The sequence below is a fragment of the Anopheles bellator genome, chromosome 2 (genome assembly GCF_943735745.2).
Source record: "Anopheles bellator chromosome 2, idAnoBellAS_SP24_06.2, whole genome shotgun sequence".
Lineage (NCBI taxonomy): Eukaryota > Metazoa > Arthropoda > Insecta > Diptera > Culicidae > Anopheles > Anopheles bellator.
Genome location: NC_071286.1, coordinates 37526101 through 37547504, shown reverse-complemented (window position 1 = coordinate 37547504; position 21404 = coordinate 37526101). Strand labels below are relative to the sequence as shown.

The 21404-nt window shown below is 53.1% G+C and overlaps 1 protein-coding gene across 1 annotated transcript in view; it reads left to right on the top strand.

Annotated features, from left to right (window-relative positions):
• Window positions 1-344: 344 nt before the first annotated feature.
• The window catches only part of LOC131211213 (la-related protein Larp4B), a 33813-nt gene continuing 12753 nt past the window's right edge, over window positions 345-21404 (top strand). Inside the window, exon 1 of the mRNA XM_058204610.1 lies at window positions 345-1603. Within this exon, the coding sequence (XP_058060593.1) occupies window positions 345-1603 (1259 nt within the window). The remainder of the gene's footprint in view (window positions 1604-21404) is intronic.

The following is a 21404-nucleotide window of genomic DNA, read 5'->3' as shown; positions in this document are numbered from 1 at the left end:
AGAAACGCGAAGGATCGGCGGCGGCGTGAAAGTGATGTTTTAGGAAAGTGACCGCTCGCGTCAAGTGCAAATCGGGATCCGCACCGTGCGTGCGTTGGCGACGGCGTGGCGTGTGTGCGCGTGTGTCCGTGTCCGATTGCCCGAAAGTGTGGTCGTGGTTTTGACGGTGAAACAACTGCCTCTTGCGGTGCCCCGAGTGATTTGATTGAGCGATGGTGAACAAAAACTTCGCTCTGGCCGGTGAAAATAAGGGAATCGAGTGAGCGAGCGAGCGATCGAGCGATCGAGTGCGTGAGGTGTTTGTTTGGATTGTGCAGTTAGAGCCCGCAGTGTGGCCACACATCATGGAGAAACAGGAGATCCGCTCGAAGCCGATCCTGAGCCCGACGCGCTCGCTGGACGAGGGCTTCGAGAGCGACCCGGACCGCATCTCGACCGACTCGGAGCTGGCCACGGCCCAGCCGACGCCGGCGTTCGACGTCCTGCAGCGGACGGACCGTGATGGGGTGCAGCACACGCAGATTGCGCGCCGCAGCGCACCGTCCGAGGTGGCCACCCCGAAGGACAGCGGGCCGGAAAGCATCATCTGTCTGGAGGGTGAAATCGAGAAGGAACTGCGGACGAAGCTGGAAAAGACCAGCCTAGGGCGACCACCGTCCGGACTGCCGAAGCTCGGAGCGGCCAGTGGAACCGGCGGCACTCAGCAGATGCGCTACCGAAGGATCAAAACACGAGCCCCGCCACCGCCAATCGGCTCGTACTACTACCAGAAGCGGTCCGCCTCGGTGGACAGTGTGAACCGGTCCACGGGACCGTACGGGATGGCCAACCATCCGGACGCGCATGGCGCAAGCTCGATGAACCTTCCGCTCGATCTGGCGACGGCGGCGGTGGCGCCACCGGGCGATGTCCTGGCCGGGCGGTTTGTCCGCGTGACGGTCGATCCCCGGACCCATCCCCACCACCACCTGCAGCACCAGCCTGCCTCGCTGAACCAGTACCGGCTGGCGTCGCTCTCGACGAACAACATCTACAAGTACTGCCACGGACCGACGCTGCCAATGACCGGCCACTACCACCACCACCATCAGCAGCAGCAGCAGCAACAACAGCAGCAGCAGCAGCAGCAGCATCAGCACCTTCCCGTCCAGCACCACCACTATCCGCTGCACCACCATCATCACCAAACGCAGCTCGGCGGTGGTTCCGGTGGCCAACAGGGGCAACCGGCGCATTCTATGCTCCACGGGCATGGCCACCATCTCAGCTACATACCGACGCCGGTTGCGTCGAGCGGCAGCCTGGCAGCCGGCACCAACGGCAGCAACGGCACCGGCAGCAATCGCAACAATTTATACTCATTACCACCGCAGTACGGATTAGCGGCGGCCCATGCGGCCAGTGCCCTCCACCAGCAGCAGCAGCAGCAGCAGCAGACGCAGCACCAGCCCTCACAGCATCCCCAGCAGCAGCAGCAGCATGGCCCGGCCACGTCCGGGTCGTCCCCGTCGGCGCCAGGGGCCGAGGCAGCCGGCAGGAATTATCAACATTTCAATCATGTTCCAGTTTGCTGGACCCAATCGATACCCAGACAAACGAGACGGTAAGCATCCAAGGGGGCATCCTAGTGGAGTGCCGGCGCCGGACTGCCTTGCACTTGACACTGCCCGGCCCGGCGCATACCGTCACGAGCCGCCCGCGCCACGCGGGTTGCATACCAAGTGCGGGCGGGCGGATCTGATGCCGATGTGGACGCGGGTGCTAACCTAAATTTCGTGTGCGGCCTCGACGGTGCGAGGTCGTACGTGCCGTGGACCGGACTGCTAGTAACCGGATCACACCGTTTACACTGGCCGCTCGTCGTGGTCCGACGATTAACACCCCCCGGGGGGACGTGGGCTCCCGGGACCCGGGAGTGTAAATACGTTACACAATGGCGACTGGCGGAGTGACGGTTCGGGACGAGTGCGCCTCTGTTGCCGAGCGCGCCCGAAAGAGAGACGGTTCACGGAAAACAGCTAAATATTGATAATTCACTTAGCGCTTCCAGAACGCCCTCCGATCTTGTTGACGCACTCGCCGCGAATCCTCGCTGTCAATATTGTTGTCGCAAGGCAGCGTTTAGTGTGCCAAGTGTGGCCAAATTCAGCAATCACGATCGCTCTGCCGTTGAACAGTGAAGCGAACCCGTGAAGCTGACGCAGAGTGGCGATTTACGAGCCAGCTCCTAATTTATGGCCAAGAAAAATGCCTTTCCATTCTATCGATGGATGGCACTCGAGGCGGCTCGCTGCTTGGGCAATCCTCTTGTTTGTGTCTAACCGTCTTCTTTTCCGTCTTCGCGGCTGGTCAATAAAACCCCCCGCCTTGTGTGTCTGTGTATGTGTGCGTGTGGCGTCTCTAATCTTCCCAAAATCGTCACACCGCGAAGCTGCGTCAATACGCGCGAATCACCATACGAAAGACTTGAGCAAGCGACGAACCTCGGGGTTGGCCACTTTCGGTCCGGTGCGTGGCGGTGGCATTTTAAGAGCGGTACTCCGTCACCTGGACCGGCGGGTCGCAGTGCCTCCGTCATCTTCAGAAGGCAATGCGCGACGTTTTAAAGCCCGCGAAAGGTTAAGCCGCGGTGGATTAGGGCACATCCGTGCCGATCCGCTTAGCTAACGCGATCATTGGCCGTTGTATGACACACTCGAATCCTGCGAAGCTGCTCCAGCTAAACATCCATTTCCGCTTTTTCGACTTTTTAAATCGGTGTACCAGCATAATTGGCCAACCGCTCGATTTGCACTCGATCGCCGCCGATCGGAGCGGTTCAGTTCGGCGTAAGGTGATTTCCTGTGTGGCCAGGCTTCCCACGATTCAGGTGCTGGTCGTGCTTTCGATCGGGCGATTTGTGTGAAAATCAGAGCCCCTAAACGATATGCTTATTCGGCCCCTCGTGGCCATCCCGTAATCGGTGTGTTCCTGTCGCTGGCCCCAAACGTTCTTCCCTCAAGGGCACCTTCCCAGCAAACGGCCTGTAATTGCCTGGCCGCCATGGCCCCCTCCCTGCCGCTGGCAAACGGCAAAACAATTTGCCCAGGCCAGCGTCATCCGCCAAGATCGGCGAGCCCAAGCGACCGAGCAGGGAGAGAAGAGAAATGGCCGAAAGCGCAAACAACTTTTACTTTCACGGCCCAAAGCGCCCGCGGCCGCCCATGTTGCGGTAGGCAGCCAGCCCAGGACCCATCCGCGGCCACGGCAGATGGAGTGAAAATTGTACAATAATTCAAACAACGCATCAGTCACTCATACGGATCGCGGCGATCAGCCTCACTGGTCAGCCAGGCATCGCGGGCATGTTAATGGGTCCGCACCGGGCCCGTGTGTTCCCCGACGGCGCGAAAGACGTTGAAACAAAAAACGAAAAGCTCAATCAATCGAAGAGATACGCGCCGATCCATCTTCTAATGCGTGCGCGTTGGCCGTTTTTTCGTTCCCCACCACGTCCGATCAGCGGACTGGGGCTACTGGTTTCCCTTCCAATTGTTCAATTTACAACAATAACCTGGATTTCACCGGGCGCACGCGTAGAAGGAACGTTGCGAAGCGAAGCGACTAAAAGAGCTAAATCACCGGCGGCAGCCTGAGTGGCCGAGCGCGAGCATTAGCAATCGGACCGCGGACCGTACTGGCAGGCGCGAAAAAAGAAATCAAAGTACGTAAAAAAAGTACGTACAGAAAAGCTCGACTCGAAAACTCGATCAAGTGAATGAATTATGCGATTTGGCCCGCTGTTCCGATGTGGCCGGCCCGGGGCGCGTGCTTCCAAAATGGCGCACGCGCAGGATGGCGCAGAACGACGAAATCGATCGTTCGCGCGATAATCGGCCGTGAACCGGTGCGAGGATGGGTTCCTCGACGCGATGCTCGAACTGACGCGCACCCGAAATCCCCGACCCGGAGCGGAAAAGCATTACCCGGCCAGTTCCGAGCGCACCCCCTGCGGGTTGTTGATTGTGCGAAACGACCAAAAATAAGGCCTTTCCGGCGCGTTATAGACGTTTTCCTCTCCGTTTGGTGTGGAGTAATGGGAAAAAGTGAAACCGTTTGGGCTACCTGATTTTCCGATCACTTTCGTTTTCGGTCCGAGGAGATGGCGAGAAAAGATCGACACCGAAGATCGTGGTCTCGATCTTCTCGTGCGGCGTCAATTAGGGAGTGTAGTTATATAGAAATGATTTGGCTTCATTTTACGGGTTCGTCGCTTATGCTATGCTGCCGGAGAGCAGTCTTTCTGAAACTAAACACACTGCCGCTACTGAAATACAGTGTGAGCCAAGTGAAATGGAATCATCGGCCCAAAAATGATGGGAACCAGTCCGTTTATCGTGGTTTCCCGCAAGAGACCACATTTGGGGAGAAACAATTCTTGGTTCAACTTTCTCGTGAGCTTTTTGCATCACTAAGAATGTGTTGATGGCTATTCCGAAAACGAACTTTTCGGGCTTAGATGTATTAGATTAGTTATGCATTAGATGCATAGATGAGCAAAGAAAGATTTTTCGCATTATAAGCGAATTCCCGATATGTTTTGGCCACAGTTCGTATGTCCTTGGCATTAGATCGGCCTGAAGTCGACCTGAAGTTGTTCAGCTTTACATTCAAAATAACTTCATCAATCGTTATCATGTCTAACGAGGCATATTTTCCGTTAAATTGAGGCGTATATAAACAAAACTGTTTGTATTAAGCTACAAAAGAAACCCTTAATTAAAGCAACAGCAAACGATCTTTACGATCAAAAAGTTATCAATCGGAGCGGTATTTGCGAGTGTATGACCATCGGGATGAATTTTTGTGAAGACAACCATGGAGCTACGGTGACCGTCAATGGTGTGCGTTATCGGGCGATGATACCGTGAAAATGATATCGACAATTACTGTGTCAAACAGCTCAACCATCATCATCAATTTATGGCGACCATTCGCTCCCTGGACGACTGATATCAAAAGGTGACGATTTTGACTGCCCACTACACATCCCAGATCTTGAGACTCCTGTAACGAAAAAAAACGATCAAAACATCCCAGAGTCCGATGACCGCCGACGAGGAAACGGTATTGGTCGATGATCGGGTGTTAAAGGCATTCCGCGATACCTACTATTTCCTGCTGGGCACGGACCCCGTCGCGGATTGACATGTGTCGGGAGCTTCCTCGTTCCGCGATTCACCCGTTTTAATGCGCGATTGGTGCCACGGTCGGTGCGCCAGTCACGAGTGTACATATGCTGAACAAAATTCGTGGCTCCAACTGCCGGCCCTCTTATGGGGTGGGCTCTCCACTGACCGAGACGCTCGGAACCGGATCACGGAATCGACACTCATCCACCGGGGTACCGTCCGCTCGCGCGTGTCGTGCTGCACTGCGACGACATCCTGAGACTCCCGGTATCTGCAGGCGGCCGGGACCGGGATACGACGCAACTTCACGAAATAATTGCAACGTGTTTAGCGATTAGTTCGTCCGGCCCCAGCGATGGCGATGCTGCGCCAAAAAACAGGTTGCTTTGCGCCGTTCGCTTCGCGCATTTCATTTTTCGCACAATCCGAAAGCAACGCGCAGACGAAGACGGGTTTCTTGTGCCGAGCGGAGGGCCAGCAGCTACAACAAAAAAAATGAGGAAAACACTAAACGAACTAAAAAATGTCGGGCCACCCCGGCCAGGGCCGTGGTAAACCTGAAAGTAAAAGTTTCGCTTTGGGGGGAACGACGGTGCCCGCGCTTGGTGTGCGGCTTGCGTGAGGATTTTGTTTTATGCTGTTTCGCCCCGAAGACGTCGCCGTGGACACTGCGCAGGGTGGGGGGTGGGGCAGGTTCCTGCGGGTTTCGCGGTGGCCCGACCGGACCGGACCTCTTTGATTTGCTTTGCCGGTTCCTTACTGTCATCGGGAGTGCCAAGAAAAGTGCCACCGTCGAAGCGAGGCGATCGAAATGATTTTCGATGATTTCGATGTTTTTTTTCGTGTTTTTGTAAGATTTTAACCTTTCGATGTTTTTTTGGTGACCGAACCAGAAAAAAGAGAGAAAAAACTGCGAAAATTGCATAAGAATTCGGTTCGACTAACCTCGACGAACCTGTGACGTTCGGCCCCTGGGTGGATACGCGAGTCGGGCGGATTGCTGTTGCCAGTTTTTCGGAGGCCCCGTCGGCCGGGAACAGGAATTTTCGGACGATCCGCAGCAGGTTTCCGCAGCAGCGAAAGTGTGGAATCGATTGCAAGCGAAGGGAGCAAAACAGCAACAACAACAAAAACGAAACATGAATAAAACCCACCGGAACCGGTTCGTCGCCGTCGCCGTCACCGACGACGTCTCCGGTAACGGTTGTTCGATTACGGTCCCCTCCACGCTCCTGGCGATTCGGAAATGTAACATTTTCTGGATTTCCTTGACTCGCAGCGCAGCTCGCGATATGTTTTTATGCTGCCCGGCGCGATGAGTTATGGTAAACACGGACCGGGCTTTAAGCTTAAACTCAAATGAGTATCGAAGTGGCCATTAGCCGGGAGTTGGCGTTACAGGTTGCACCGCGGAACAATGGGGGCCCCGTGTGGCGTTCATTAAAAATTATCATTTGTGATTTGTTCTAATCTCCTGCCCATCAGGAAGGGTACCCTACCTGGCTGGGCCTCTGATGGTTATCGCGGCTAATTTTAATACCCCCGATGAGAGCCACGCCAAGCCCATCGCCGGCGACGACGAGTACAGCTGCAACGGGGGCCGCGGCAGGCTATCGAGCCGCAGTAAAAACCGTTGCATCGTCATTTCACGTAATTAAGCCGGGAGGTAACGTTCACACGGAGCGCCCGGGCTCTGGGCTTGCAGCGTTTAATTACAATCTTTTAGCGTTTTTTTTTCGTTCCTTGTTTTGCCCTGCCGCAACCCCCGAGGGTTTAGGGTTTAGCGTCCAACTAGTAAAACCCATACGAAAATTACACATCATTACCGCCGAAGGGCCGTCCAGGGCAGATAAAGTGATATCGGACGGGGCTAATTAATTATTTCGCTTCCAGCTTTTCGCGCGGATCGAACCGGAGTCCCGGAACCCGGGACCGGGACCGGGACGAAGACTGCCTGCTTTCTGCGTGTGTGTCTGTGTGCCTTTTTGCGATCGTCCGGAGATGCGCGAGCCAGCTAAGGGACGAGGGACTCGTGGGGCTAGGGTCTGCAAATTTTACCATCCACCCGTCGACACACGCGATCGCAGCTATTTTAATTAGCATTCCGTTCACTAATCAGCGGGCGGGCAGTCCGCCAATGCACCCCCACTCTGGTGGAAACCATTTATTGATCGCTCTCGATCGCCCTTGCCCGCTCTCCAAATTGTCCGGAGCCCTTGGCCCGGCCGCCCTTCGTGCGCGGCGGTACTGTGCCCCGTGTATCCTTCAGCGTCCCCGATAGCGACCCGTGAGAAAGAATGTAGGCCACTCGTTTAATCATTATGTGTTTGTCCGTATCGGTCTGTGTTTGTGCCAGAAGGAAATGGCCTCGTGGAGCACCGTTCTGTAACAGAGCACTGCTTCTTGGTGTGACTGTTGGTTTCGTTTTGGCAATCTGAAGGACAGAAACGCCTGTAGATTGGACAAACTGTCAGCACAACATTCAGATTTTTTTGAGCTCCAAGAAGGAGTGAAGCAAATTGTGCAATTTTATTAAACTTTAAAAGCTGACCTGCTTTACTTTAGACTATACTGGAAGCTTCACGAAGCATCTAGAGCAAAGATGAAAACTTTATGCCTAGACCTAGAGACAGTCTTACAAAAAGAATGTGATCAATCGAAACTAAATTCCTCCAAAATCATATCCAAGATCGTCATTCGCTGGGAAAAATCCATTTTAAGGAAATCCTTAGCAGGGCCTCGTCCGTAGATCATCCGTCACGTTGCCGTACCAAGCACTAACTTAAACTTAAAGCACTGTCAGGGTCAGGGTTCGAACTGACGTCTTTCGACTAGAAACCAATTAATCGGTAGACGGATAGTCTACGCCAAGCTTTGAGTGTTATTCTACGTCAAAAATCATAATTGGAAAGAATTTATTTTTATCCAGCATTTAATGGGCTGTCAATCTTACGAAACACCAGCCAAGTGATCGGTGCAGCTTTTCAATTAATGTGATCAATAAACGCGTTCGGCTAGTTCATCAGGCTCAACGCTATCCAACTACCTTCTAAGTCATCCCTAGTACAGATACTTGCACCTGAATTCGATTTTCAGGAAAATGTGGTAAAATATCTGGACAAAAATTGCTGCGAATTTCTAATGTACATTTTGATTCGCTTTTCAAGAACTATTCTCCATCACGAGACGATGGAAACACTCTTCAAGCATATGAAACATTGGCCGGGAAACCTAGTCCAATAGTTACTTTTTAATGTGAATGGAACATATTTTCCATCTCCGTAAAATTAACTTGTAGTTTCCGTAAGGGAAACAACTATCCCCGATAGTTCCAAAAGGAAAGCGAAGTGCATCCAGGATACAGAATACCTAGGCACGCGTTTCTAGCCGTCCCGCGCGAAGTGTGCCCTCCGTCAACTGGGCCTTTTTATCGCTACAATGCTCATTATCAGCAATCTCGAGACAGAAAGAGAAGAAAGGAAACATTCACAAATGCACTTTGCGATGCACTCTGGCTGCGGCCGATTATGTAAACGCGCCAATTGCCGCCGGTGTGCGCCTTCGCCGCGCCACTTGTCAGACCCTGTGGCCCAATCTGCGATCTGCGATCTGCGTGCAAATTTTCCTCGTTTTTATTGGGAACCCTACGCGCGGCCTGTATGCCACCCACCGCACTCTCCCCACGGGGTCTGTGGGGGGCTTTACTTCCCGTTTTTGTGTGGCGCGCAGCTTCGTGTCGTTCGTCTTCCGGGGCCAACTTTTGCTTTTGCTCACTTGCGCTGCCGGTTTCCCTGTGGCCTTTCTCTAAATGATAATTAGTTCAACACCCAGCGGCATCGATATCATCTTCCTAGGCCGGCTGGATAGGCCGGCATCGTTATGCGAATTCCGGGGGCACATGCAAAGTGAGCCAACCCGCAAGTCCCAAATTCACGAGCCCCCGTTTCACTGGCGAAGGTTGGTGCTGTGCACTGTATGGTCCGACCTACACCAGAGTTCTCTCTCTCCCTCCCGGTGACCCCGGTGCACTGCGGTTCCGTGATGATCCAATTTTCGGATGACTTTTCCGGCTTATCCGGCGTGCGATTAATGGGAGGCCCACACCGAATCTGAACCGTGTGGGCATGGGAACCGGGGACCTTCCCGTGGCCTCGCGCGTATAATCCCCCACCAGTTCACACCGCAACATAACACGATCCGGCCATGCTGCGGCCCCCGACATGCGAATGCGGATGAGCCGCGGGTTCGGGAAGATGCTTATTTTGCACTTTAACGACGATCAGCGCCGCGATGTTTTCGTGATGTAAGCCGAAGAGAAAGGTTCCGCCATTCCGCCAGACTGCTGGCGGAGACGAAAATATGGTTGAAAAACGCAACGGTTTTTTTTCCGCCGGTTATATTTTAAAATGTCGTCGGACCGGCCGAACGCTGATAGAGCCCTGCGTGATCCTTGCCCGATGGTGGTCCCGATGGAGACAACACCTAAAACAAGGCGTGCCAAATGTTACGAAATAAAAGAAAGTTGTCTTTTGCTCGGATAGAAAATCGGATGGCAGCTTAAGCCACAGGACTCCGTGCCGTTTATCGGGCTTTAGCCCACTTTTTACATTATGTACATATTAAACACGCCGCTTTGAATGGCATTATCGCCTCGCAGCCCCGATTATGCATCACTTCGCGTATCGCGTATTTAAATGATAGTAACCCAGTCGCCGGCCAATTCTGGTTAAAACGTTTTCACACTCCGGCCCCCGATGGAATGGGATGCGTTGTGAAAGGTGGTCTAGTAATGCCGACCATTGCCGACCGTTGCCGTTCTAGAGGCGTGTGCTCCGAAACGTGACCGGACGGTCTCGGCACGTTGACGTAAAATTTCGCAGCCCAGCCGCGGTCTTATCGAAGCGGTTGAAAGAAAACACCCGCCGCTAACCGGACCGGTCGGTCGGTGGATTTAGTAATCCGTGCGTTGCTGTTGTTATTGTGGCCGAGGCTGGTGCGTCATCTAGTTCTAACATCACGCAACCGTCTCTCTGACGCATCACGGCTCTATTGTAATCTGAGTAGGTTGATTAGTAAAGCAGATTGGCTGTCCCATAACTTTATATCTCTCAAACCATCAACACCAGTTAGTGTTTGGATGGCCGTTCATAGCACCGACTAGACGCGGCCAGAAGCAGCCGAGGTTTGCTGAAGTAAAATTTATTCGATTTTATACTCCAATGTAGTGCTTTTAAAGATAACTTCGACTTGTCAGAGCTCAGAAAGCACGAAAGTCACTCGAAAAAGTTTGATTAGCCCTCCAAATGCTCTCCAAACGACTCGATCAAATGTCTGAGGTTGACGACAGTAACAAACCAAATCAACTTTTTATCATAAAAATTCCTGAGAAATTGATTTACTACGATCGATAGGCAAATATTCCGAATGTGTATTCGTCTTCAATAGTTGAGTGTTGCGTTCTGATAACGTTACTGTCGAAATTTATCGAAAATGCTTCTTCCTGACAATTCAAATCAGTTGAAGTCATTACGTGGTAGACTTCGTTTTAATCAACTCTTGCCGTTTGAGTCACTTAAATATAAATTCAAACACGAAAATTATGCCATTTTGTACGTGAAACAAACGTTCTGCACCGGACACTGTAGCTCTCACAATTGGCAAAGGTCTTTCTAACGGTCTAACGGTCTGGGACACTCTTAAGAGGCTGATTAGTGGACCGGATTGAGCCAAGCTCGGGGACATTAACCTGCGAGTCCGCTCGGTTACCGTACGAATCATTGAACAAGGTGTCCAGCACACCGGCCAAGTACGCCAATTACGCAATCTCGGATGATGTCGCACTCGGTGTCTTCCGGTGCCCGAAATGTCCCACAAAAACCTCCACTACCGGTTACATAAGCGCGCGGCGTCCATTTCATCAACGGAAGCGCATCCCGAGTCAGAGTCTGGATGGCCCCGGCGTGGTCGGCGTGTGGCCCAGCGCCGCGTGCGTCATGGCAATCAACGTGGCGACCAACGGGCCCCGTCCACGACTTGCTCGAGCCCAATTACCTCGCGAGATGCTGCTCGCCCAAATCTCTCCGCCTGCCCATTTCACGACGCGCGGGCCGCTCGTTAAAACACCGCTAGGATTCAACTACGCTCCGAGGACCCGTGCGCGCGCGCGCGAGGCGTGAGAAAGATCGCAGCCGACCGATGGGCCCTCGACGATCGAAAAAGGGAACCGATCCTCGGCACGGCGTAGAGTGGGAAGCTCTACCTAGGAGCTTGGCCAGTGCCTTGCCGAAACCGGCCCCGGCCCCGGCCGCGAGCCGGGGCCGGTCCGGGGCGCTACAATGTTGTGCGCGAGTTAAGTGAGATGTCCAAATGAGCAATTATCCGACGAACGGTTTTCAATTGACCCAGTCCCCCAGTCCGCTCGTCGGAGCGTCGTTGGGAAGAAGTCACTGAACTCCACGAACTTCACGTCCAGAGAAAAACGGGCCGATGGGTTCCAGACTCCGTGCGGGACTCAAGACGCTCACCAAAAAACCGTTTAGCGCCCCCTAACGGAACCCCGGGAGAGAGCATGATGCACTTCAGGAGAGCATCATCAGGCCCACAATCCGGCCCCCGAGGCGGCCTCGGTGACACACCGGCGGTTCTCGCCGACGGTAGCAGCGATATCCGGAAGCGAATCGAATCACGGCTCGAATCGGAAAACTGCAACGCCGGAGCGATGACACCGCAACCCGAGACGGTATCGGTAATAGAAAATGGAAGAAAAACTCCTTCGCTACGTCGACGGCCTGTCATGTTTGCCATGGGAGTCACCGGCGGTGCTGGAGTTTAATTAGCGGTCACGCGATCCTTCATCCAGAACGGATGGCCGATCCCTGGAGCCTGGGTATGAGTCATCGCGTTCGCTGCCTCCGGCCGGATACCGTTAGGCCTCATCCCCGATGTCACCGAAGCGGTCCAAACAAAATTAATTATGCCGAGGTCCTCCCCGCGCAGATATTATATTCTTCCGAGAGGTCCCTGATCGCAAGGTCGTTCCGAGCTAGAAATGATCCTATCCGGCGCTCGATCGATCGACCCGGCCCCGGTGGTCTACCGCCCAGAACCCGGACCGGGGCCCCAGCTATAAATCTTCCCAATTAGGGTGTTCTAGTTCATCGCTGCGCAGTCGTAGAATTGGCTTGGGCGCCCCCTTTTTGGGAAGAAAGCCTTGAGAAATGGTTGGCGACTCGGAATCTCGTAACTCGGAAATCGTATTCTTTTAGCCTCGCTAATTTGATTAATAGCTTTTGATAATCGAAACCTATTGCGATTAGGTTCGAGGCAGGAAAAACAACCCACCGCCCACCCGCCCACCCGGCAACCCGGGGGAGGTCCCGTAGACCCCACTCATTAGGCGAAAAAGGGAAACCCCGCAGTTCGGCAGTCGGGTTCGACCCAAGACCGAAGACCTCAGTTAGCAAAATAAATCACCGTTCATTAAAATAATTCAATAATTTTATCATTCTCCCTCTCTCCACTGCGAGAGAGAGAGAGGGCGAGAGAGAGAGAGAGCGGGACAGGTTCCGGAGGTCTGCCAAGTGCCGGTACCGTTCGCCGGTGCCCAGGACCGTACAATGTACGGATGCTTGGATAATTATCTGACTCGGTGACTTCTGCGCGGCGCTACAACACCAACCCGTTCCTGTTGGGTGGTGTCACACTGTCGCTTCTTATGGCGACACATCTTTCCTCCTCGCCCACGGCACCTCACCGCCTGCAGTCCTGCTCCGTCGGGTTCTTCTGGGGTGGCAGAAATTATGTCAACAAAAGTCCCGGTGGCTGTGGTGAGCACACGGCCGATCTGCCTTTTTACGAGCCAATCATCACCGATCCTAATCCCCGGCTTCCTAACGGAGCCAGCATCGAACGGCGCATAAATAAGCAAATCGAAGCCCCGAAGCCAGAATCGTGGCCCGCGTCGGCTGCAAATTAGTTAATAAGCATAAGCCAATATGGGCATTAATGGGCCGAAGTTTATAGCTCCCACCGCTGTCCAGCGTTTTATGAGGGGCCTCTGGCTTTTCTGGTGACCCTGCCGCTCACTATCCCTCCCCCCGGAATCCTGTAGCCTGTTTGTGGAGTTTGCGTCAGAACGACGGTGAAGACGCCATTTTGGGACGCCTGAGTCCGACTATTACGAAATAAGTTAAACTTCTGGCTCTGGACTCTTTCGTGCGGGTGGAATTTAACTGGCAGACTCGGAAGACAGCAGGAAGGTCATTAACAGCCCTAATGTACTCAGGGGGGCCACGTATAAGTCAAGCATGGCCTGCGTGTCATTAAGCTGTACGCAGCGACCGTCCACCGGACAGTGAATTGCGTCGCAGTATCACACTCATTAAGCCCTCATTCCTGGTCCAGCTCGAGGTCCAGCTCCAGGTCGATTAAGCGCGACCCCTCTAGAACCCCCGGCAGCAGAACAGAACAGAGCCCCCGGGAAGAACCCGGGGAGCGGGAAGATATAATCCACTGTGAAATTAATCTGATTTTCGGCCATCTCTCGGCCCGGCCACGACGCACGACCCCACGGCGTTCAAGGGCACCTTTCGGTCCGGAGAGCGGCTTCAGCGCCGGGTTCATCAAAATATCTCGTGCTGATTTCCATCCACACATCGCTTCCTCCGTCGCGTCTTTCTTGGGTCGTGTTTCGCTGGTCTCCGGTGGTCACCTTGGCCAGTTGTTTATTTTTTGCGCCACTCTGTCGCGCCACGGCCGTCACATTTTCCTTCGACCGAAGTTCTGCCCGATCATTGAACCGAGCTCCCCGAGTGGATGCTGCTGCGGGACATGGTTCTGATACGGGCCCGAGTGGTTCGGGGCCATCCGCGAGAGAGCGCTCTTCAAAATCAATCCACCATGACGGACACCCATCGTGGTGTCCCGGCGGTGGTTCGGGAGGAATTTCCCATCGCCCGCCGGATCGCAGAGTGAGGCCAGGCGCCAGCGCAATTTCGATCGTTGTTCCGGTCGGTTAGCCCACGACGAAACAATAACCGGGTGCGGGGCGCAGTCCCAAGAGAAGTCTGGCCAACGAAAAGAAAAAGAAAAAAACACTTTCAATTGGCAACGCGCTTGGCGCGCAATGGCGGACTTCCTCATTCTCGGCGCCTCAATAGTTCAATATCCGGATCGGGCGGACAGTCGGTCGTGGGCCGTGGGTCTTACTTTTCAAGCCGATTGCAACCCGCAAAACTGAAAGTGGCCAAGTTCCACTCAAGGTCTCAAACCATTGCGGAGGATGCGCCACACCGATCGAGCTCGGTCGAGCTTTTCGGGAGAAATTATCTTGTCCCCGGTCCGGCCCAAGCCCAACACCGATTGCCCAACGTCGCTCGCTCGAGGGCGCAAGATGTGGACCGCAACGAGCACCACCGGCCACTTTGTAAATGTAATTAGATATGTTGCTGCTGTATGAGGTGTGTTGCGCCACACTCTGGCCTGCCGCGAACCGTGCGAGGACAATCCGGAGCCCATCGGCCAACGGCGGATTTTCCCACGTGCTCTCGCAGGGCGCGCGCGCATCCGTACCGATCGCACCTTCGACCTTCGCCGCCGGTCTCGTCGGACGCCGAGCCTGCGAGTTGCGCAAAGTGTCCCTCTGCTGAGAGCTGAAGCTTTCGTCCGCCAAATGGGCCCGCAAATTGAATAACGAATGCAGGGCCTTGTTAGTGGGCCGAAATCCGGCTACCGGAGCTGACCTGTTCGCGATCGACCTTTCGGCCGCCGAACGGGTCACTAATTAGCACATGGGCTGGAAAGGGCCTAAGGCCCGAGAAAGAAAGCAGATTTTTTCTTTTCTCAAAATTGGCCCTCTTCACCGACGTAATTTTGATCAAGAGCTACAAGATTATTTCAGCGACGCTCTTACATTTCAATAACACTTTTGTAGAACGATCTATATCTTTTGCATTCAGATTCAGATTCAGCGATAATCTCTTCATTCGAGCGAAATTCTTATCGCTGGGTACTTTAAGGAAGTCTTCATTTATTAATTTATTAAATTTTTTAATACTTAACTTAATCTAAATTAACAAGATTATCTTAAGCAACATGTGGCCACTTGAGGATTGCCTTATCCAGGGCTAACTGCTGTTTTTTTGAAATTTCGGCCTTGAAATGCGCTCCAATAACTCTGTATAATATTTACTGTTGATGATGATTCCATTCTCAAGATATTCGATCGTTTCTATTCGGGAGTGAAGTAGGAGATTCACGTTTCGTCCATTGTCACATATTGACGCAAAAATGTCGATTTGTAGGGTTTAAACATGGCCAAACAGTGCTCAGGATCATCAACACGTTCTTGTTTCTAGTCCCACTTTAAACGGACCTTTCTCAGGGTCAAATTTCCATGCAATCTGAAGCCAACACGATCTTTTGATATCTTTACAACGTCAGTTTAACTCACGCAACTTCACTTTTAGGTCATTCAAAACGAAAAACGAACGACGTCCATCGGTCTCTCTACGGCTACGTATCGAATCAGCAAACTAACGTTTGTTTTTTGTTTCTTATGAAAGGGAGTCCTTATAACACTTTTCAAGCTATAACTTGGCCTGAACTCGCAAACTTATAAGTAAAATATCATGAAATTTTAACAGCTTTGAACTCGGTACTAACTGAAAAAGTGAAGCATGCAACAAAACTAGCGCCATCCATGTATCGGGCCCGGTACTTTTCAGCCCACGTGTTACACGCTTTTCTCGACCCCTCGGAGCCTCATTTAATTAACGCGTGCGTTGCACCCGTTGTGCCGAAATTCGGCGACCACCAAACGCACCGCTAATCGCCTGGTCAGACCCACCAAAACAGGTTTACGGTTACGGACGAGCCTGCCAAAGAGGTGTCGAACTCGGTCCCGCTGAGCCAGGTGACGATGATTGATCGACCCGGTGGCTCTGATCAGCTCAAGTTCAAACGACGCTCACGATGAACCGCATCACGCAGCAGCCAGAAGGTGCCAGGTGGCCAACTGAAGGTCACTTTTCACACGGCCATCTTGGTCGGACTCGTGGCCTAAAATCGCTTCCCGGCCGGGTTTAAGAACGTAGCGGGCCCCACCAAGGGGCCATTCCACCAAACGACCACTTTTACTGCCCGCGGTTCGTCTCCGTTTAGCGCCGGCCTAATTGTTTATGGACATGCGCGCCCAACTAAAATTCTCGGCCGCGCCCATAAAGACCTACCGACCGGCGTCGGTCGGCGTGTAATTTTCAATTCCAACACTACGCCCTCGGTCTCCCCCCGGGTGGGGTCTAAGTGAAAGTTTTCCACAAAGCACCCCGCAGAGCGCCATTCCCAGCTCACTAATCACCGCGCGGACACGAAAATAAAACCCAGAAACCTCCGCGACTAGGCGAATGCATAAAATTTGTATTTCTCTCTCGGGGCTATTGCCACGTCTAATGCCGCGGTGGGCTGGAAAATTGGCACCACACGACACGACGCGACGGCGAAGGGAAAGACACCAGTGGAAAACGGCGCTGGGACCTCCTCACGCACAGCCGGCCGAAGGGCGTTCTGCGCAGGGCATTGTGGCCCTGGCCTCTGTCATAAAACTCTCATAATTGTGTCACCTGGTGGGTGGGGGGACCGTGCCACCCGCACGATGCATCACCCAGCGGTACCAGCTCCTGCACACGTCCTACCGAGGGAGCTGGCCCGGTGAAGTCCCACCCATTGGTGGGTGGTGAAAAGTGAGACCTCCCTGTGACGATAATGATAAAGAAAAGAAACCTCGGTGGCGTCCGGCGTTACGAGGAATTGTGTGGCGCAGCGAAGGCGCGCACTGCCATTAATGCATTCCCGGTGGAGTGCGGTTTCCCACGATTCTGATACAGTTTCACCCAGCATCGGCGGGCGTGCCATTGCCTGCCACCCTTTGACGACGACCCCGAGACGAGCAGCGTCCGGGATGCTGATTCGGTTTTCTCCAATTTGGCGCACCGAAAGTTCAGCGGACCTGAGTGAACTTTGGCTGTGACCCACGCGCTGCATTGGACAATTAGCATAGCTTCGTACGATCGGAACCGGAAGCCCTGGTGGACGATCACAATTGGGCCACCGTTCGATAGGGCAAGTCCCAACCCCAGCTGTGATTTTTGATTGATGTCACGATGGTCGCTTCACGCGTTGCGTAACACGTCTCATTAGAAACTCGAGTCACCGGACGTGCACGAAGCGCACTAAACGGTTTCCGGTCCCAGCAAGTCCAAAACTGCACCGGCCCCAAATCCGGTGCCGGTTGCAACATAATAAACGCGCGCTGCCGACTGTGTCACGATTGCGGCGGCACACAACAAATCGTTTTATGGGCCGGCGTGCCATAACTTTGCTCGATGTCCGTCAGGAGACAGTTCCGTTCCGTGGTGACCTTCGGCCAAACAGTTCAGTCCGGTCCGGTTGAGCCGGAGCCTCGGCGAAGGTCGTCCCGATTATTTGAATCGAACACAGTCACCGATCCACCCACCGACGGAGCCGTTTCCGTTTACGGCGAGAGTGGCCCAAAATCGGATCGGTGTTTTTGGAAGATAAAAGATATTTTATGTGCCGCGCGATGTTTTTCGTGGCCCAAAATAGGCACGGTCGATTATTTGTCAATGCTTCGGCGGTCGGGGATGGAAAAGGGGTTTTCACTACACCACTACTTTTGTGGTCCGATTGCGTTCACAAGTCTGTGGACCGAACGGCTGCTGAGCCGATGAAACTTACGTCAAGTGGCGCAAACGAAACATAGTCGTAACTAAATGCGTTCACAAGCATCGTGAAAGTTGAAGATAAATAAAAGGTACCAGCCTTTTGAAGAATTTTATTCAAACCATTTCCGATGGTCCAGCGAACAGTCGGTAGAGAATATCAAGACTATTAGGCCATCTGGCCCCGTTTTAGAGACAACTTGGTCTGAGCTGATGTTCTCAATCAGAAAACTGATGTCTATAACGATGCGAAAACTACATGTATTTCCTTGAAATGGCTTCTTTATCGTTCTGTCGATTGATATAATTTAAATTAATTGCCTCATTTAGTTGTTCTAGCTTCGTCTTATATCCGCTCGGTACACAGTTCAATAAAAACAGAAATATTGGAGACAGAAGAGAGACAGATTGAAGGAGCTTAACAGATTACTTAGGCCAAATTAGAAGTCAGAAGTGACACGGTACTCACTCTTGTCTCGTAACTCAAACATATGTTCTATCTTTGGAAGCAAATCTAAAACAGGTAGAATTAAATTTCGAAAAGAAGTTGTACTTAACATATGTGTCTAAACTAAATGTCTAAACGATTTTTTTAAATATTAAATGAAGCCATATTTATCTATTTGTAACAAAGTTTAAAGGGTTCGTATTTGCTCTTTCAAATGGATCCAGATTCATGCAAATAGGATGACACAAGGGTTCGGATAGAACAAAGAGCCAATATTAAATTTTATTTTATGCTTTGTAAAACATGTACCGTGACCTATAAGAAGAAGATACAACAAGTTTGTGGTGTTCAGTTTATGAGCAGAGCAAGCATTTTTGAAGTGAACCTTGGGGATTTTGAAGACGATGAAAGGTCTGGAGGTGGTCTGGACAAATTGAAAATCATTCAAAATTGGTGGAAAAAGTTGCAGAAATCATCATACGACAGCGTTTAATATTTTTGAAATTAAAATGTTGAGGATAAGGATTCGGATAGGCATCGTTTGATGGTGGCCACTTTCAAATAAACTCATGTGGATTTGGTAAAAGAATGCTCCATCGGACTTGTTCTCCGACTTGTTAATATATGCGTCAAACTAGCAGCAGACTTTGCTTTGGTGTGGTGCAAGTCCTGTTAGTTCTGCTGGGCCTTTGGTTTGCTCTACAAATACCCGATTTTGCTACCAGATAGAAACTGAGGATTATGTAAATCCCAGCTACGTCTCCAAAAAATGCCAACCCAAAAGAACGTCCAACCTGTTCAACCAACCAAGATCTTTTCCCACCGGATTGGCAAACACCTGCCACGGGTGGCATCGGCAAACCAACAACCGATCGGACCTGAAACTTCGGATTCCACACACTCTTTGATCAAACCGCCGCCGGAAACGGTCGGTCGGCGACAGATCCTGCCCCAAAACCCCCAGATGCACACCGGCCCCCCTGATTGTGGTTCCGCATTTTTGTCGAATCTAAAAATAGCAGCAAAAAACTTTCACTGCCGCCGTCGCTGACGGCGCCGAGTAGCCCCATCTTGGTCCGCGCCAGAATTTCATCTCCGGCGGGTGTCGCTCATTTACATCCAATAAATAAGCAGCAGCAGCAGCGTGTCCCTGACTTTTGATGCTCGACTCTCGATTTTCTTTCCCATCAACCACACGGCACGGCACGGGGAGCCCAAACTGGGCTCCGCTCTGCAGCGCACCGAAACGGTTTAATCGACCGAAAAATGGCCGGCAGCGACACCTCGCGCGCCGGTTCCCAGGTCAAACCGGCCGCTATCGTTCGTTAATGAGTTTTATCTAAGCGTTAAACGAAATGGCACCTCCTGAGTGGTTTCCCCGGGCACTCGAGTCTCGTGCAGTCGGCCTTGCAATCACGCTGCAGCCCGTTCCGGGGGCGCCATCGCCATCACCTGGGAGCCTCGGACAATCCGCGGCGGCAATACAACCCGGGCAAGCAATAGGGAAGTTGTAAAAGTGGCGTAACTCAAGCATTGCTGCCGCGCCGTCGGCCAGCCTTTCCTAGGCTGGCGCGTTGTCTTCCCTGGCCCAAGGAGCGACACTCGAAGACCGCACACAAGTCCTGGGATTCGATCGGTGTTTCGCGAACTGGAGCGCTTCTGCTACGCTCCGACGCTCCGATCGAACAAGGGCACTGCCGACGATCGGCCCCACGGATAAGCCCCGGCCCAGGCCGGGGAGCTGTCGATAGGGACGATTTATAGCCATCATTAAAAGTCTTTCCTAGCCGCACTCCCCGGGACCCGGCCCGACGACTCCTTCTGCGCACCGGTTTCACGCCGCCGGTCTATCGCCGCCACCGCATCTGCTCGGCCCGGCAATGATTTATTCCGCGGCAATCGTTATGTCAGTCGGACGTCGGTTCTGCTTCTGGGTTTGTCTCGCTGGTTACTGAAAATCACCGTCCCGAACCCCCCCGAACGCCGGTGGACGATTCGGTAACGGTCTCCCTGTCAATCGCACCGAACACGCCGGGTTGTCGCCTCGCGCGCGTTTCGAGAATTCATTCCCTGACCGCAGGACCCAGGAGTGTTGGTCGGTTTGAATATTTATGCCACGTCGGGGCCCGCCGCTGGGTCCGTGACCAACCGCGTCACGGTCGCGTTCTAGCCGGTCCGGACCGACAGACGTTACGTAACCTACTTCTTCGCTGCGCCGGCCGGCTGCATCACGCGCAAGCCCCGCCGGTGGATGGTGGCAGGGACGCAGGTGGCGTAGATTTTCGTCGTCGCCTCGAGCCCAAAAACGGGTTCTCTCCGGACCTCAGAGTCGGAGCGTTGTCCGAGAGTCCCAGAATCCTTCTCGGGCTCGGCCGAAACTGTGTCAGGTGCGCGGCCCGGTTCGTAACGGTTCGTAGCCTCGGTGCATCGAACCCCCGACCCTCCCAACGGAGGTGTGGATGGGTTCCGACCGATTGAACCGACCGGCGCACGATCACGTGGGCCGATAAGACAGAACACAGAATCGATTCGGCCTGCCCTACAACGGCTCCCGACCCCGCCCGGGAACGGCCCTATTAAGGCGTTATTGAGCGGTACACTCGGAAATAAATGACCGCGACAACGTTAAACGACCCCCGCTGGAACCTTTCGGAGCGGCAAATCCCGAATGTTCCTTTGCTGGAGGAAGTGTCCGGCACGGCAGTTGGTACGGATTTGGAGTCCCAAAACGAGGCCCAGTAATCGCAGGAGTCGCATCGTCAAACGCAGTGTTACCCAACGGAGAGCGACGCAATAGGCCCGGTATCTAGCGTGGTCAGCTCGCTGCCGGTCGGTAATTTGCGCTATCTGGTCCGATCTGCCCGTCGAGACTAACTACCGGGCGGCCGTTACCGCACGTCCCGAGCTCCCGAAAGCTTCCAATTAATGGGTGAAAAATGATGCCGCACGCACGTCATTTGACTACCTTGCCTAGCTACAGGGTGATCCAGCGTGTGTTTGGACTTTAAATTACCGATTGCTTGACTTCGTTCTGGAAATACAGGGTGA